At 51.3% G+C, this 17,483-nt stretch overlaps 1 protein-coding gene across 2 annotated transcripts; it reads right to left on the reverse strand.

Annotated features, from left to right (window-relative positions):
- Positions 1–341: 341 nt before the first annotated feature.
- On the reverse strand, positions 342–17,005 carry LOC144074106 (ras-specific guanine nucleotide-releasing factor 2). 2 transcript variants are annotated; one of them, XM_077600283.1, is made up of 29 exons: positions 16,297–17,005; positions 13,207–13,313; positions 12,714–12,861; positions 11,802–11,891; positions 11,603–11,739; positions 11,370–11,486; positions 11,219–11,298; positions 10,946–11,139; positions 10,728–10,837; positions 10,434–10,552; positions 10,036–10,196; positions 9,899–9,965; positions 9,668–9,804; positions 9,458–9,540; positions 8,514–8,762; positions 8,266–8,358; positions 6,412–6,776; positions 5,089–5,214; positions 4,778–4,864; positions 4,597–4,703; positions 4,368–4,480; positions 4,088–4,148; positions 3,343–3,446; positions 3,185–3,269; positions 2,646–2,843; positions 2,505–2,584; positions 2,325–2,442; positions 2,191–2,259; positions 342–2,074 (listed from the first exon to the last, which is right to left on the reverse strand). In XM_077600283.1, the coding sequence occupies exons 1-29, from the start codon at positions 16,576–16,578 to the stop codon at positions 1,982–1,984; spliced, it is 3,780 nt and encodes a 1,259-aa protein (XP_077456409.1). In that variant the 5' UTR covers positions 16,579–17,005; the 3' UTR covers positions 342–1,981. The 2 variants fall into 2 exon arrangements, with proteins under 2 accessions (XP_077456409.1, XP_077456410.1); XM_077600284.1 differs by lacking the exon at positions 8,266–8,358.
- Positions 17,006–17,483: the final 478 nt, after the last annotated feature.

Genomic DNA, 17,483 nt, shown 5'->3' on the forward strand with positions numbered 1-17,483 from the left:
CAGCCGTATCATTTTTGAATCTTCCTCCCATGAAAACAATCTGAATTGGATATTTTCCAAATTGACTTGTGAAATATTTCCGTGGTGGATATTTGCTATGAAACAATCAATCTGGTGTGCCAGTTTACACGCCGATGGTGTTGGGACAAATTAACTCCCTCAATTGCTCCACCCAACGTTCTAGTGCGTAATACCAAAAATAAAATCATGTGTCATTTAAGACAATAAACGCCTGGAGGACTGCCATTGGGCGGCTGGTGCAAAAAGGTTGGAAGAGTGAAGAATGTAGCTTGTGGAATGTGTCCAAAAGTCGGTGAATGTTTGGCGAAAACTCCAAGACGTAAGGCATGTTGATTTATTTTCCCCCGGGACAGCGAGTAGCGAGTGGAAAATGCAGACGGAGATAAATAAGAGATCTTAAGCAAACGTACAAAGAGAGACTTTTACACGACAAACACAGCATCCAGTTGCCCCCCGCCAGCAGATAGTAGCTACAGTAGTACAACTGGCACTTGGAATGGCAAAGTGCTGTGCAAAAAGCACAACGGGCTTGTTTAGGACTCCTGACAGATGCACACAGAGAAAGAAGACGTTCATTTGGAAAAGAAAAGCAAAGGGACCAAACCAGTAAGACATGCACAACATGCATTTGTTGTGTACATGCAGGAAAAGCTATTCGTTCGGCATAGGAGCAATACAGAAAATACCGGTTGGATTATTCAAATGCTACATTTAAAAAACAAAATAAAACATTCAACCCCCTTTTCTCTGTATTTTCACAACAACAAAAGCTGGCTCCACAATGGAAACCCGAAACAGTCCGTTTTTAAGAGCACAACTTGCAAAATCTTTCTCACCCATGTCGTGTGGAGTCCTATTTTACCAGGAAACAGTCATAAAAACAACAAACATTGACAAACGTCATCACTGAAGCGAAGCCACATTTGAAAGATTTTGCCCGGTTTTACGCGTCACAAAGTGGCAGTAAAAACGTGGATTCAAAATGCACAATCACCGCACAAGCTTTTTGGAGCAGATCTCCTTACGAACAGGAGAGGGCGCTATTGGCATATCGATTGTGGCACGAACATGCTAACCAAAAGCGCATTCAAGGAGCATTGTTTTTTTTAATCGAATGTGGATTCATGATTGATGTATTAGATGACCAATCTTTTTTTAAGTATAACTTTACCAGTAATTTTCCAAAATAGCTATCGTTATATTAGAATGACCATCAATTAACATTAATAGCACAAATCCTAGTATTTCATGTATAAATAAATTATAATTAAATAGAATTTGATTAAAAAAATACTTCCAATCAATGTTTACTACTGGCCCTGACTTGTTTTGCCTAGCAAACTTTCAACATACACTTTTGTCTTTGGGCTAATGAGAGAAGAAGTCAGTGTACCGTTGAGGAAAATGACAAACGCACAGTGGACGGCGGTAGATATCCAGTTTGTGAGATTCCGTGGAAGGAAGCCAAGCATCGCGGTTGGCCCAATCCAATGCGTTGGCTGTCCGTTGCCATGGTTGAGGCACGGAAGCCTTAGAAGGAGCCCGGACGCAGATGAAGCCCAAGGCCGTTTCTAGGAGGACACTTAAGAGTCCAAAGTGAAATCATGCAAATTCAGGCCAAAGCATTTCTCAGCGGCAGGCGGGCGGTTGAGGGCGGGGCTCTTGCACAAGGACGAGGGAGGGAGGCGGCAACACGACGACACGCACGCTGACGGGCAAATGCTCTCCGGCGGTCCCGCCCTCTTTTGATGCTACATTTCAATGGATCCTCTCTCTCCCTTCCACCGGGCGAGCGGGCGGCGGCGGCGGCGGCGGCATTGGCGGCGCGGTACACCCTTGGCTCAAAACCCAGTGTCCTCCACGTCGTCTTCGGGGACCGTGGCTCGCTTTTCCCGGGTTTCCTCGCCAGCCAATCTCTCAAGATGACGCGCTCGTCCGGACCGAGTTGGGCGGGCGGCGATCAGGCCGGGAGCCTGGGTTCGATCTTCAGCGAGAGGTCGTAGAGGGTGTCCTCGTCCATGATCAGAGTCTTATCCAGGAGGTACTGGGTCACCTGCCAGGTAAGCACAATGAAGCCAACGGGGTGGAAGATCTGCGAGCGGGCGGTGGCGGCCGAAGGATCTTGGAAAGTGGCTTTTGGCTAAGAGGTCGGCGGCCGATAAGAAGTACCTTGACTTGATGCTCTATCCGGTAGGGCGTCTGCTGGAACTGCCGGATCTCTCTGATAATGTGTGAAATCTAGAAAGAGATGGGTATCAGGCCAGCGGACGAAGAGACGGCGGGCGGCGTGGCGCTCCTCGTACCATTCTCATTTTGGAAAAGTTGACGAGCCCTTCCTCGGTGAAGTTGGGCGTTCCCTCCTCGATGAAGGCCAAGTCCGTCAGGTACATTCCCAAGTAGGGCACGCACGGGGGGTTGCAACTGAAAGCCAAAAGCGGTTTAGAGCGGCGGCGTGACGGAAAGATCGCCGTGACGGGGCTCACTTTTTCAAGGTCTCCCTCAGATTTTTGAAGCGTCCCTCGGAGGACACCGTTTTCTGCAGTTTGTCCATCAGCGCTCTGGTCTAGAGACGGAACAGCCAATCAGCGTGTTCGGAGCCCACTCCTTTCAACTTGTTTTTCTACCTGTTTGCCGATTTTAGCCCAGGTCTTTTTCAGCCGGTAGATGGCGCTGCGATTGAGCGCCGAGGTGATCTCCAGGACGCCGTTGTAGTTGTTGAGGCAGCGGCAGATGTCGGCCACGGCTACCCACTTCTCGATGGAGCTGGCCCGGGAGCCCACGTCCGTGTGGGTCATGATCTGGGACGCCACCAGGTTGCTCATCTAGGAACGACAAAAAGACAAAAACTTTGGCAAGTTCAAATGAATTGAACAAATCTCAATTTCTCCATGCTCCATGATGAAGAAAGTTGCAAATTAAATTTAAAAAAGGCACGAAACAGCTGTTTCGACAAACAGTGGTCAAATAGGAGAACGACACTATCATGCCAATTTCAAAATAAAATATACAGGAAGCGTATGCACGTTTCGGGGGATTTGACGTTGGGTGACTTGAATTTCTTTGGGAACTAAATTTTCCCATTGAAGTCACCTGAATATTTCCCAAAGACCCCCACATGTACTCATTTTGTTTTGGCGGGTCAACCTTTTCGCAGTCTACTCACGTCGTTGAAATGTTGACTGGTTTTCATGATGTAGGGGGTCCTCTCGGTCTTGTCGAACTTCATCCAGCCTTGGCCTAGGAACTCTCTGAAAGACCACAAAATGAGGCCACGACGGCGACGGGGAACGCCGCGCCCCGACGACGCCGGCCGGCACCGACTCGTAAGGGATGCTCCTGAAGACGATGTGATCCAGCAACGTGATCTGCTCGGCTAGCTCTATTGCAGACAGTGACTCGAAACACTCCGCCTTCGGACAGTCTGCCTGAATGCGCACACACACACAAAGACACACACAAACTATTGCCAGCCATGCTATTCACCCGTACAATAACCGTGGTTGGCCGCCATTGACGTCAACGGCCCCAAAGGGCGACGCTTGAATAAATTCACCTTACGGTCGCTTGACATTTTTATCTCCTAAGAGGTTTGGAGAATATTTTTGATGTCGTCCCTTTGCTGGGAACGCGACAAGGGAAATTAAAGGCGTGTATAGTACTCCTGTGGACGAGGGATGTTCTTTAGGCCTCACGAGTGGCCCTCGTAAAACACGGGATTTCAATAGAATACAAACAATTGTTCCGTTCCGGGGGGTAAAAAAGTACCCTATTTTCACGACTATAAGGCGCACATAAAAGTCTTCAATTTTCTCCAAAATAGACAGGGTGCCTTATAATCCAGGTGCGCTTTATATATGGACCAATACTAAAATTGTTATCATACCTGTCAACCTCTGCCGATAACTGCCCTTATAAATGATTATGATTCCCCTTACAAACCCCCCAAAAACCTTACAAACACCGTACGACTCATAATCATTTATAAGGGCAGTTATCGGCAGAGGTTGACAGGTATGCGAATAGTCGTGAAAATACGGTAGCTTACAAGTCGAAGCGAGAGGCTCACCATTTGCAAGATATCTTCGATCCTCAGCTGGGCGTCGTCTTGCTCATCTAGAGAGAGGGCGCTGACAAACACAAAAAAACAAGGGGCTTCAAATATTATGTTATTCATCAAAGGCGGAACATTTTTTGACCACAGCACTACCAAAAAAAATCATCTCCAGTTTGGCCGGACAGGCTCAGGGAGTCCGTTCACGTGACAACACATTGTGTGTACGGTGCGCCCAATCAAAGGGAATGTCGCACGTCCTGGTGTTGCCAAGATGAAAGCGGCGTGCGCTTACTTGAGTATGTTGGCGGTGGCTTTCCTCTCCTGAGGCAGGAGGTCCGGGTCTCGGAGGACTTCCTCCAGGAGGCACATCACCGACATTTTCAGTTCTCCGTTCAGTTCAAAGTCCTCAACAACAACAACAACGACAAAAACAATTAGAAATAATAAAAGCGCTGGCTTAAAAATGGCTTTAATATTTGCACCATGAAATAAAATAAAAGAAGAAGCTAATGCTAACACACCTGAGAGTGCTTGGAGACCCAGTGGCGCAGCACGTTGAGAACTCGGTTGGTGGCGGCACGGCGGATGATGAATTCCTTATCGCAAGTTCTTTCCGAGTTGTTGAACACTGTTACGAGGAAGACGGAGAGGGTCAAGCGTCGGGAACGCCGTGGAGCGCGACCAACGGCGGCGCCCGCCCACCTGCCGGCGCGCCGTGCCCCGCCGCCGCCGTGGCGATGGCAAAAGCTGACACGGGGGAAACGGCGCAGCGTGAGCATTCCGACTGGGCTGTGGGAGGGGGAGGAGGAGCGGGGGGTCACAGGCCAAATGAGGAAATGACCGGGCGGCCGGCTAGAGGGGGTGCTGGAGCCAATCCCAGCCGACGACGGGCGGCAAGATTTTTGTCACGACGTGATTTGTGAGTGACGACGTCCCGCATGCTCCGTTCGACAGGACGCGTCCGTCTTTCAAACGGAAGACTTTTTCCGTGGCAAAAGCAGACGCATTCTTACATCCGGGCGGCCTGAAGCGGAGGTGTCGCGGCGTGGACGGGGAGCGGCACGGGGACACGTCTCCGGCTTCGCTTCCTTGAGGAGATTCGGGGATGATTTTCTCCAGCGACACCGACTCCAAGACGGCTGGAAGAAAGGACGACGTTTGACTGACTGGAGAAAACCATTTCATCAGACATTTTTTTAGATGAAAATCAAATACCCGACGGAAAGAAAATGCATTTCTTCTTTAGAAAGGATACTTTGAGCATTGTTCACGCTATTACATGAAAAAAAATGCATCTTAGCTTCTAATAAATTCAAGTTACAAACCCATTGGGACCAATTCATTTCGTAAGAAGAGGCTGCCCTCTGACCTTTTATTTTTATTTTTTTACAAATATCAAGTGGAAACATGCCCTCCCACCACGTGTGACGACCAATCATACCCAGGTTTAGGGGTACTCGGATGATTCGCCTCAAGACGTTTTGCCGACGGACGTTTGACAGACGGACAGGTCGCCGAATGGATGTTCCGCCGAACGGAGGTTTCGCCGAAACGGGATTGGCGCGCTCGCCCCGTCCCCGGATCATGTGTGGACAAGTTTTTCAACCTCGGCCCGCGGGCCAGATGCGGCCCGTTAGGATTTTTAATCCGGCCCGCCGCCGGCGTTGTCCAAATGATAGTAAAAATCAATGATTCATTTCCCTTTGCCGCTCATCACTCTTAATTTATGAGTCTACTGTCAATGGCAGCCCTGGAATAAGCACTCTTGGGCGGGCAGATGTAGCAGAACCGAGCCGTAAAATGACAGCAATCGGGTCAAATCCATCCTAAAACAGCATTTAATGATGAAATACAAATACTGGAGCTTAGAACCGAGCCTAGGGAAGTGAATTCCTCGGTAAAATGTCGCGATGGAGGCAAAAAAAAACGTTTATATACGTCCATTCGCCAAACGGCTCAAAATGCTCTCAAAATTTGGTCAAATCCAGCCGGAAACAGCGTTTAATGATTAAATACAAATACTAGTATGAGAGTGATGAGCGGCAAAGGGAAATGAATCATTGATTTTTACTATCATTTGGACAACGCCGGCGGCGGGCCGGATTAAAAATCCTAACGGGCCGTATATGTCAAACATCCGTCGGCGAAACGTCTTTAGGCGAATCATCCGGTCACAGGGTTTAGGCAATTTAGCATTGAAGTAGCCTAGCATGCATATTTTTGGAGAGTGGGAGGAAAGTGGAGTACCCGGAGAAAAGCCACGCGAGCGGCGAGGAGAACACGAGAACTCCAACCATGCAGAGCGGCGCTTCGGCGTCCGTCGGTCATGGGCTCACCTCTGCGTATGCTCCGTCTCAGTTTGCCGCCGAAAGGCTCCATCTTGGGCGCGTCGTCGCCTTCGCCGCCCGGGTCGGGAGACGGGGCCGTGGCCCGTTCCGCCGCCGGGGAGACGGCGCCCGGCGACGGGGGCGCCGAGGCGGGGCCGGCCACGGGCGAGCGGCACCCTTGGTGGTTGGTCTCGGCCCGCCCGCCCACGGGCGAGTGCAGGGAGAGCTTGCGCACGTGCACGGGCGACGACGTGCGGGAGGAGATGGAGAGGGGCGGCGGCGAGGAGAACTTGCGACACAGGTGAGGAGATTTCTCGCCGCCGTGCTCGCCGCCTCGGCTGTTCTGGTTGCTGGCGAAGAACAGTTCCAAGGACCTGCGACGAAGAAAGAAGCAAATGCAGAACGTAGTCACAAACGGGCTCTTTTTCTACAACTCCCAAGCTATAGAATCGCTACGAATGAGCGGCTTTTCTTTCAAATCTTTTGAATTGATTCTATTCTCACATGAATGACAGACACAAAATTCCCTCTCTTAAGAAGTGTTAGGGTTATCATTATACATTTGCTTGAAATATAATCATTATATATATAAATAGCAAGATAGCGAGAGAGCGAGAGAGAGAGAGCGAGAGAGAGACAGATATATATATATATATATATATATATATATATATATATATATATATATGCTTGCCATGAAGAACGATTTGCTTTATTTTTAGAGTTATTGACATTAATAAAAGGCATTTTAATACATCTCTTGCAAAAGTAATGACTATGGTTCGCATCAAGAGAACTGTAAATTGTTTTGAGAAGCATCGGCTTCACATCAAAACTCTCTTGGGAAGATTCGGAGGACTGGAAATTGTTAGGAGACTCTCGATTGTTTAGACTACTGTGATGCATGTTGTTAAATCTTAGGAAATATATTAGCAAGAGAGACATGGAGTGGTAAGAATGATCTTGCAAGAAACCCGCTTATAAGTCAGATGTCTTTTCTATTTCAAGGTGAATTTGGGAATACCTACTGGTCAACCTATCAGAAGAGATTATTGGCTAAACGTTGCACGTCAATAATTAAAAAGGCATTGCATGGATCCCCGGTGGACGCTCAAGAGACGGAAGGAAATCGATCGGAAGAGGAAAAAGGGCGGTGTGAAAAGGTGGAACACAAACAGGAAATCTTTAGCCTCAGCCTTGAGAAGCGACACAATCGGATGCCGTGATTTGTGCATCCGGAGCAACGAATCACGCAATAAAGGGGGAAGAAAAGGCCGTCTTCCTCGGACGCAAAACGCCTTTCTTTTGCCCGTGAGTGGCCGGGTCCCCCGACCTGAAGCACATAGAGAATGGATGGCAGCCACAAGGTGGCTATCGGAAGTCTCGATCCGAGCTTAGGGCACCATTCCATTAAATAGATTGTTTTTCTTTTCTCGATTGCATCTGCATTTTGGGTCGGCGACGCGGTCCAAGGACCTAATTGACGGCAACCTCTACGGACGGGCTTTTTCTTTCCGTCGGAAACGGTCGCCGCCGTGGCCCAAAGAAAAGGCAGCCGGAGAGGAACGACGAGGCCAAATGAAATGACGCCGCCTGGCCCAGGTGAAGTGAAAAGAGTAGAAGGTTATTTTGGGCCCACGAGCGAATGACGAGGACCTTTCACGAGAGGGAACGGAACGCGTCGTGCCCAAGTCATCGAGGCTCGCTTCTCCGCTCAGGCTGAAACTAGACGACGTCGGGAGGAAGGGGGGAAAAAGTGGGCGAGGTCGGGAAAGAGGCGAGGACGAGGAGGAGGAGGAGGAGGAGGAAAGGGCGAAGAGGCAGAGACGGACGGACTGACTGAAGAGGAGCCGGTCAGTTTACTTGGTCGGATCCGCCGCTATCTTCTTGATCTTCAGAGTGTAGTCGGGACAGATGGATGAGATGGACAGACGCTCAAACGAGAGGCACGGCGCCCTGCCGTCGGGACGCGGCGTGGACACAAAGAAAGGTCAAAATAGGCGGAGGACGGCGCCGGAAAAGTTGCGATCGGGTCGGCGACCCAAGCAGACGCGGTAAAACCAGCGGAAACGAACGGACACGGGCTAAGGAAAAAGGACTCGTCGGGAGACCTGACGGGAATGGAGGAGAAGGGCTTCTTGTAGATGTCGGCCAGCTTGTCCATGACCACGGCGGCGGCGGTGAAGATCCTGTACGTGTGCAGGAAGGTGTTGAGGAAGTCGATGGAGAGGAAGCGCAGGTCGGTCAGCCTCTCCAGCAGGCGCTCCACGCTGGCGTAGCGGATCTGCGGGACCTTGCAGGAGTTCAGCGTCTTGCTGAAGCAAATGTCAACGTCGTCTTTATGGAGACGCGCATCGGATCTGATGACGTAGCACACAAACACACACACACAAACACAAAAGCCAGGGTGATTGCTCCCGCTGGAACGGGTCAAGCCGGTTCAAATGGCGCCCCCCGTTGGCAACAAATCCAAAAGGAGGCCTTTTGGAAGTACAGACGCTCCCCTACTTAGGAACGAGTTAGGTTCCGAGTGATTATTCATAAGTTGAATTTGTTTGTAAGTTGATTCAGTGATATATTTTGTATTATAATTGATGTTTAAGGCCTATATAAGTATATTGAAGGTTTATATAAGTTCATTTGTATGTTTAAGGCTTGTATAAGTAACATGCATTGGTTTGTACTAAAAAACATTTAATAAAATGGAGAGAATATGTACAGTACTGTATAGAGAGAGAGAGAGAGAGATTTATGTATTAGAAACTGGCCGAAAGAAGCGATCTAACGACGATTGCACAGTTTTCTTCTTTTTTTCATCATAAATGATGCGGTAGCAGTGTATAGCATCATTCAATAGATTTGCAAACTTTGTGCAACGTTCAATATTTGGGTCCTGCTGCTCCATCTTTATGTTTATAAATGGTACTGACGGTCGAACGATTTAAGTTCAAGAGACGTTTCAAAGGTCATCCCACAAAGGCGCTGGATGTTTTGCGGCATGCGCATGCAGAGATGGCCGTGTCTGGCCACCACCGCTTCCTCTTGGCGCACTTACTTGATCATGTGAGGCACGGTGACTTTGGAGTTCTCCTCAAAGACGCTGGTCATCAGGCCGTTGCAGCGGATGTTATCGATACACTGGCGGAAGAAGAAAGACGTGGTGAAGGTGGAAAGCGCCATTTCTTCTTTTCCAAACGAGTGCAAACTAGCCCCGCGGGCATGCGCTCCCGTTTTTACGTATTCCCCGGGCGAGCGTTGGCGCTACCTGGCTAATATCGCTGGTCCACGCCGCCTTCTCCTGCCGCGAGGGCGCCAGCAAGACCACGGTGAAGGAAGCCCCGTCGGCCGGCTCCACCACCAGCTTGAAGTCCAGCTGGCCGAACACTTGACCTCCGACCTTGGCTGGAGAAAAACATCATCTGTTGGAAACCGGGAACAGAGCGGTTCCCAACTTCTGGCCTTTGGCCCAATTCGGCGACCAAAGCGCCGCGCTCACCCTCTTCGTCCGCGGCGTCCGCTTCCTCGATGAGCGTGCAGTCTATGAGGGACAGGACGCCGCCTTGCTGCGCTCGGAGAAGTGCGGCGGTCAAGAGTCGGTGTCGGCGCCACGGATAAGGGGAGCGGTCGGCTCACCTTGAGGAGGTGCAGCTTGCCGCCCGAGCTTCGCGTGCACACCAGGAAGTGTTTGGTGAAGAGGAAGCACTGCCTCTCCCCTTCCTTCTTGAGGGAGAGCGAGCCCAGTCGCACCTTGCTCAGCTTGCCCCGCTCCACCGACGGCAGCTGGATCAGAGAGCCTGAACGCCGCCAAACAATGGGCCGATTGTTTGATTAATTAATATTAATATTAATTCCGTGTCTTTCATGCATTTTTTCCACTTTCAAATTATCCTGCGGGCCTGATCGAACCTCCTTGTGGGCCGGTTCCGGCCCGCCGGCCGTATGTTTGACACCCCTGCTACAGACTCACTTGCCTGCACTCGCGTACTCTCTCTCTCTCTCTCTCTCTCTCTCTCTCTCTCTCGATCGCTCACCCTGCCTGACGAAGGTCTGGCTGGTGTCCAGCAGGATGTCGCAGCCCTCCACGATGGTCCTCTCGATGGCCAGATTCTTTCGAATATTCTCCGTCTCGCTCACCTCGTCGTGCATGACTCTGGCCAAAGGCATCCGTTGTCATTTTCATTGCGTTCAACATAAATGACAACGCCAAAAATATTTCCGGACTAAATGCGGCATATTTGGGAAGGCCATATTTTGTTGGATCGGCAACCCAGAACTAACATCCAATAGAACAACGGGTGCGACTTATAGTCCGGAAAATACTGTACCTGGACAGCTCCTCCAGTTTGGACTTGGCGAACTCCAGGCTCTTGCGCTCCACGTGCTCGTGCGGCGTGTGCGCCAACAGCTCGTGCAGCGTGATGATGTAGCGAGGGATCTGGCCGGTGAGGAGAAGGAGGAGAAGGAGGAGGAAGAGGAGGAAGAGGAAAGGAGCCGTAAGGGTTAGGGAGCACGGTCCATCGTCTACGATGCTAGCGAGACCCACCTGGAACATGGGGTAGGTGAGGAAGGTCTCCAGCATCCTCCCCTCGCAGGCGGCGTTGGACTCGTACTGTTTGAGCAGCTTGTCGAAGTCTCGGTTCTGCTTGCAGTTGGCCAGGACCTGCAGGCTGTACTGATGGTTCCTCACAAACTCTTGGTAGATGTTCAGCATGGGCAGCAAGATGTCAAAGAGGTCGGCTGGAAAGGACGCCACGGGTTTTAGGCTTAGCCCAAAACCTCGGGACCCATCCCCCCCCACCTCGGAGCGACCTCTCACCCAGCACCAGAGTGGGCCAGTTGGCGATCCGGGCCTTCAGGCCCTGGTGGAAAATCTCGTGCAGGAACATGATGGTCTCGCTGGAACGAGCGGGTATGCCGTGGGTCAGCCGGTCAGAATGAAAATGCCTGGGGTGGGGGGCGCCGCCCACCTGTTGAGGAAGACGCTGCTGACGTCGTCGTGGCTGATGGGGGGCTTCTTGGAGCTGGCGGCCATCCTCAGCGGTCGCAGGAAGCAGTTGACCAGGATGTACAGCTGGTGGACGTACCTGTCGTCAAGAGGGTGCAATGACCACCTGGTTGGCTCCCCAAAAAGTCACGCCGGGTGACGACGATACATCTACAGTTCAAAGAAATGGCGGCGGCGCAAAATACAAAGACGTACTCCGTCTCCGCCTCCACCATGTTAAAGACGATCTGGTTCCTCTTCCTCATGCTCTCGGCGTGAGGAGAGCAGATGTAATCCTGCACGATCAGCTTCCACTTCCTGCGGCAGAGCCAGCCCCGCATGAAGCTCTGCACCTGAATTCGGACACCGCCGTCAATCTCTAGCGGGGGAAAAAGGACGCCCGGCGGAGGCTGACCTTCTTGATCTTTTTGATGTCCGGGTCTTCCGTTTCGTGCTGGACGTGGTAAGGTCTCATGCGCTCCTTGGTTTTGGTCAGAGCGATGATCTGCCGACACAAATGGTCTTGCCAAAAAAAGAAAGGAATGGACTGGAAAGATCCCACACGTTTGCTGGGGGTGAAGTCGTGTGCGTTTTGGATGAGAAAAGCACCTCCCACAGGGGGAGGAGCTACCTCAGGTATGGGCAAACTACGGCCCGCGGGCCATATACGGCCCATTAGGCTTTTTAATCCGGCCTGCCGACATTGTCCAAATTAGTATAGTAAAAATCAATGACCTCATTCATTTCCCCTTTCCCATGCAATACCCTCGTTTCCCCGATAGATGGCGCATTAACTCCAGATTTTGATGCATGCACTGGCAAAAAAGGGAGAACAACAACACAGTTCCCACTGAAATGTGAGTTTCTCTACTGTTAAAAATAGCAACTTGCACATGTACGCACAGCAGCAGTACAGTATCTTAATCAACATGCCGCTCATCACTCTCAATGGAAAGACTGCTTTCTTTCGTTGATTAATAATATGTTCTTAATGTTGAAAGTAAATTTTCACCTTCAATTGTGTCTTTTTTCTTATATTTCAATCCCCAGGTTTGATAAATGACATTGCGTGTCCAAATGTTCCTGGCCCGGCCCCTCTGTCAAATTTTAGTATCCATTCTGGCCCGCAAGTCAAAAAGTTTGCCCACCCCTGAGCTACTACCTTCACCACCACGTAACATCAAGAGAGTGAGCCAAAGCTGGCTAATATTAGAAGGTCATAGCGCTCGCTGTCCCAAGAGGGGATGCTTTGACATTTTGCCCATATTTGTGGCTAAGCGCCGCGACGTAAGCGTCCCGTCCGAAAACTGTGGTGGTGGAACGGTACCTCCGCTTTGAGCCTCTCGATCTCCGTGTCCTGGTCCTCCAGTTGCGTGCGCAGCTGATTGGCCGCCACTTTCTCCGTCTCCACGATCTGCACCAGGTGGATGTACTTCTGCATCAGCACTTCTCGTTCCAGGACGATGTCGGAATAACTGAAACGTGACCGAGAGGTGCCGGCGTGAGAAGTCGCGTGGCCGCCGAAAGCCACGCGAGCGACGCGAAACGACGTGCCAGGCGCTGGCGGAAATAAGGGCGCATTGGTGCCAGCTCAACCTCAGCTGGCACTTTTGGGGGGCCCAAAAGATCAACTCATGACTGACACAGATACATACAAGTAGACTAGACGGCAGTGCCACGTATTAAGGTGGCAACTTTCGGCACGGTTCGACCTCGGCCGCATTCTCCAAACGCAGCGCTTTCGTTCTCCCGAGATACGTAGGAAAATACATACGGCGGGGTGAGTTTTCCAGGTCCTTGTTTCTTGGCGTGCTGCGTACCTGGCCTGCTGAATGGCCTCCACCCATTGGTCGCAATCCAGCTCCTCCTCCGTGCGCAGCTCCAGAGGCTTCTGGCCGTCGTGGCCGAACACCACCAGGAAGTAGTGCTGCGGGTGCAAATGAGAAGAGGGGCAACGTTGGAGCTCGGCAAAATACGGCGGCGCCATTTCAACGAACTGGGCAGAGGAAGGTAGATGCTGGGTGAGCTGAGCGCTCACAGCGCCAGGCTTCGTCGGTATTAGCGGCGGAAAGAAGCACTACTCGGAAAAAAATACAAAATGGAACTTACGAACATTTTTCGACATAAACCCAATTTGCAGACATGTTCGTATGTACCGTTGTTCGTAACTGGAATGTTCGTAAGTAGGGGAGCGTCTGTACCAAGATAATCCAAGTTACGAACGGCAGGTTGAGTAGCACGCTAAGCGCCGGCCGATTGCAGGAGAACAAAGTCTTTTTGTGAAAGGGCTCAGTGTCCCTGCTCTTCAAATGAAGACAGACAGAAGGAACTCACTCACTCACTCACTCACGCACAAACTCACTCACCGGCCTAGAGAAGGAGGGTGCGCGTACAGTAAGTGGCGTCGCGCGAAGCTGGGATCGCTCTTAGCAAAAGAGCGTCTATTTTTAAAGAAGACGCTGCCACAAAACCGAGAGCCGGGCTCTTTTCTCTTCCTTTTGCCTGGCACGTCGGCCCTCGTCCCACTCCGCCTCCTCTCCATCCCGCCGTGCCTCCGTGCTTTCATCCTTTTGTGTCCAAGTGAGGATTCAGTGGAGCACGAAGGAGGGACGGAGGAAGGACTTTTTTTGCCCCCGGGAGGAGGACGGACGCTGTCGCAAAGACGCATACCTGTACGAGTCGTACGGTGTTTGTAAGGTTTTTTGGGAGTTTGTAAGGGGAATCAATGATCATTTATAAGGGCAGTTATCGGCAGAGGTTGACAGGTATGAAGACGGGACGCTCGTTCACTGGGATTCCGGCCTCTCCGCCGCGTCGGGACATGGACGCCAAGGGCCGCAGACGGGGGGAGCCGTCACGTAATAGTATTTGTTTGGCGCAGGTTTTCAAAATGGTCTGGAACAGAATGGTATGCGTTTCCACGGCAACTTTTCTTCCCGTGGCACGAAGCCAAGATGCCTTTCCATTTCGAGCCCTCGCAAAAAGCAAAGAGAATTTACTGAAAGTGGATGAAATGATTTCATTCATTTTCTCACCCTCACCATGGTCGCGGGGGTGCTGGAGCCTGTGCCAGCTCACGACAGGCACCGGGCGGAGTGACAGCCAGGGTTAGATAGTTTGGAGTTTTATTTTTTCCACTTCACATCATTTGAAAAGTTGACGTGCGTACGTTTACTCAGCTGCCACTCGCCACTCCATTGGAAAATATCTTTCCATTTCTTCTTCATTTTAAGAGCATAATAGACTATTCTCTTCAGTTTTTGTACATCAATACAAATATATGATATTATTTACATACAAAATGGTTATATACGTATTTTGATCATTTTTAAGGGTTTTAGGATTGTGGTAAAACTAATGTACTCCTGGAACCAATCCATTTCGGAAGCAGGGGTAAGAGCGTACGTACTTTTTTTTCGGACGCGCCTCACGCCAAGAAGAAATCCATGGCTTTGGCGCCATCTACATGCCGGCAATGCATCTGGTGGCGAGGCGAGGCAAACTGCGCAATCCTTACGGAAGCGCACTCACGTTGAATGAGCAGCGGCATGGTCGCTGTGGAAACCGTTGAGACCGGCGTTAAAGCACTCGTAGCATTTCAAGGGTTTGTATCTTTGTGAGAGGACGCCACCGAACGGGGAAGGCTGCCTGCCGGCCTGCCCGCCCGCCCACCGCTCACCGTGGGGGCGGTGACTTGACTTTGCGGCAAAACAAGTGACAGAAAGATAGCCGAGACACCGGACTAGCTTCCCTCGGAGCTCGACCGCCGCCATTCATTCCTCCAACTCGGAAAAACGTGACGCTAGATTGTAACCGGTGGGGGTCTGACACCGTACGTGCAGTGTGTTTGTGTGCGGCCCAATGTGGGCTTGCGGCTCGGGGCGCGTTGGAAATAGCCTCAATTAAGCAACACAGCTGGAGTAGGAGCGTATGTCTCGCCGACCGGCAGAAGAGAGAACGTGACGTGGAATAAAAAAGAAGAAAACGTATTGCGTTCAACGTCTTCATTGGACAAAATAGGTCCAACTTTTGGGCCTAACAATAAACTTCTGAAAGTTGTGTTTGAGGAGTGGGCAGTTGTGCAGGCTCCGAGTAACTGTCGGAATTGAGGACACTAGCCCAACCCAAACACAGGACAAAGTAATCCGTTTGGAAAAAAAATCAGAGCGCCGTGCTTTGCCACTCCGAAAGAGACCCAGATGGGTCATTTTTTTTCCCCCAAATCTGAAACGCTTCCAGAGAATCCAACTAATCCCGTGGCCTATAACCACACAAAAAAACAGATTCCTTTTCCAACTGGGATGCCTATTTACGAGCAAATACGGCACAGTACGATGTGGAGCCAACGCTGGCCAATCCAATAGTATCCTGTTTTTGGTGTTTTTTCAGAGGGCTGGAAGGAATTCATTTGATTTCCATTCATTTCAATGGAAAACGTCCGCTCGAGTGACGAGAATCTCGTCATACGAGCTCAGTTCCGGAACGGATTAAGCTCGTATCTCGAGGTACCACTGTATAGTGGAAATTCAATTGAGAGTCAACGACCCACGGCGGCCACCTAAAAGCGGGTGATGTAACGAAGCGGCGCGCTTGGGTTGGATTTATTGTTAGCATGGGTGGGTACAGAGGGGGCGGGGCAAAATAGGAGCAAAAGTGACCTGGTCATCAAGAAGCCAGGTCACTGGAAGGTTAGTCTCACATTCTAGCAATTAAGGGAGAACTAGCGTGCAGATTTGCGGGTTCTTAGGAATGGAATTTGTTCAATTGGTCGGAGGAAGGAGCCCGTTTCTTCCAGAACGCAACGGACGGATCGTTGTTTTTGGACAAGCTGGATCCGGTCCACGGCGGTGGACCGGCCGGATCTATCTCCGTACTCGGAAAGGACGAAAGGCTGCGAACTGATACATCACCTGCTTGTCCAGGGCTTCCTTGCCGGCGGCGGACATTTTGGAGGCTGGCGCGGGGGCGCGCTCGCAGGTGCAGCCCTCCAACAGGTAAATCCCGGCGGGGCGGGCGCTCTGCTCGTGCTCGAAGTAAAAGAGGACATTCTGGTAGAGGGCGAAGAACTTGTCGTGCCAGCGGCTGTTCTCGGCCGTCTTCTTGCTCAGGTAGCCGCGTTTGGTGCCCTCCTTGCGCGCCACCACCGACAGGAAGAGCGCGTGGCCCTCGTTGTAGCGCACGCTCTTTTGCATCGTCGGGTGTCGTTAGCGGGCGTTAAAGCGGGCGGGCGAATGAACGAACGGACGGACGCACGCTCAAATCGCTTCTTCTTCTTCTTCTTGTTCTTGTTGTTGTTGTTTTCTCGTACCTCAAGGCTCGGACGCCGTCCTCGCGCGTAAAAGTTGTCCGGCCGTCCGACACGCCTCTCCCGGGGACGGGGACCGGGACGACGAGCACCACGGCGAGCACCACCACGACGAAGAAGAAGAAGAAGACGACGACATGGAGGAGGACGGCAAAAAAGAGGAATCCATGGCGACTCTTGAGCGCGGCAGAGGCGGACACAAAAGAGATCAACGCTAATCGGCTTTTGCCTCTGGTCAATCCCGAGCGAGCTCGGCCGACCGGCCGGCGCAGACACGCGTAGCCGACACGTAACTGGCGCGCACGCACGCATGCACGCGCACGCGGGCCCAGGCACCCGCCCTTTCCCTTCTCCTGGTGCGCGCCTCCCCCCCTCCCCCTCCCCCTCCCCCTCCCCCTCCCCCTCCCCCTCCCCTCCCGCAGAGGCGCAACGTCCGTCCATTTCTAGACAATCAAATGCTTTACAGAAAGAAAGCACTTATTGTTGCCTTATTCTTCCCTTTCTCTACTAGCGGACAACCACTTGTGTTTGTTGTTGTTGAAATGACCCTCATTTTAGCCTGCTTTGGACGAGGACAATTGGGATAGTCGGAGTCTCTGCAGACCTTTAATGTGCCCCATGGGAATTCAGTTGAGTTGGTCTCCTCCCATCGTGCGGCTTTCTATTGTTTTGTTCATTAGGAGACCACAATGTCAACATTTGTCAAAGAGTGGCATCCGCATCACTTTGTAAAACGCGGTCGGGTGCAGATTTACGTCCATCGATGAAGTACAGACGCTCCCCTACTTACGA

This window comes from Stigmatopora argus, chromosome 5 (assembly GCF_051989625.1).
Source record: "Stigmatopora argus isolate UIUO_Sarg chromosome 5, RoL_Sarg_1.0, whole genome shotgun sequence".
NCBI classification, from domain to species: domain Eukaryota; kingdom Metazoa; phylum Chordata; class Actinopteri; order Syngnathiformes; family Syngnathidae; genus Stigmatopora; species Stigmatopora argus.

Coding starts and splice junctions, on each gene's coding strand:
- LOC144074106 (XM_077600283.1), bottom strand. CDS start 16,578: ATGCAAAAGAGCGTGCGCTACAACGAGGGCCACGCGCTCTTCCTGTCG. Junction 13,314..16,296: donor AGGAAGCCCTGGACAAGCAG/GTGATGTATCAG, acceptor TTGCACCCGCAG/CACTACTTCCTGGTGGTGTT. Junction 11,740..11,801: donor ACATCAAAAAGATCAAGAAG/GTCAGCCTCCGC, acceptor GTCCGAATTCAG/GTGCAGAGCTTCATGCGGGG.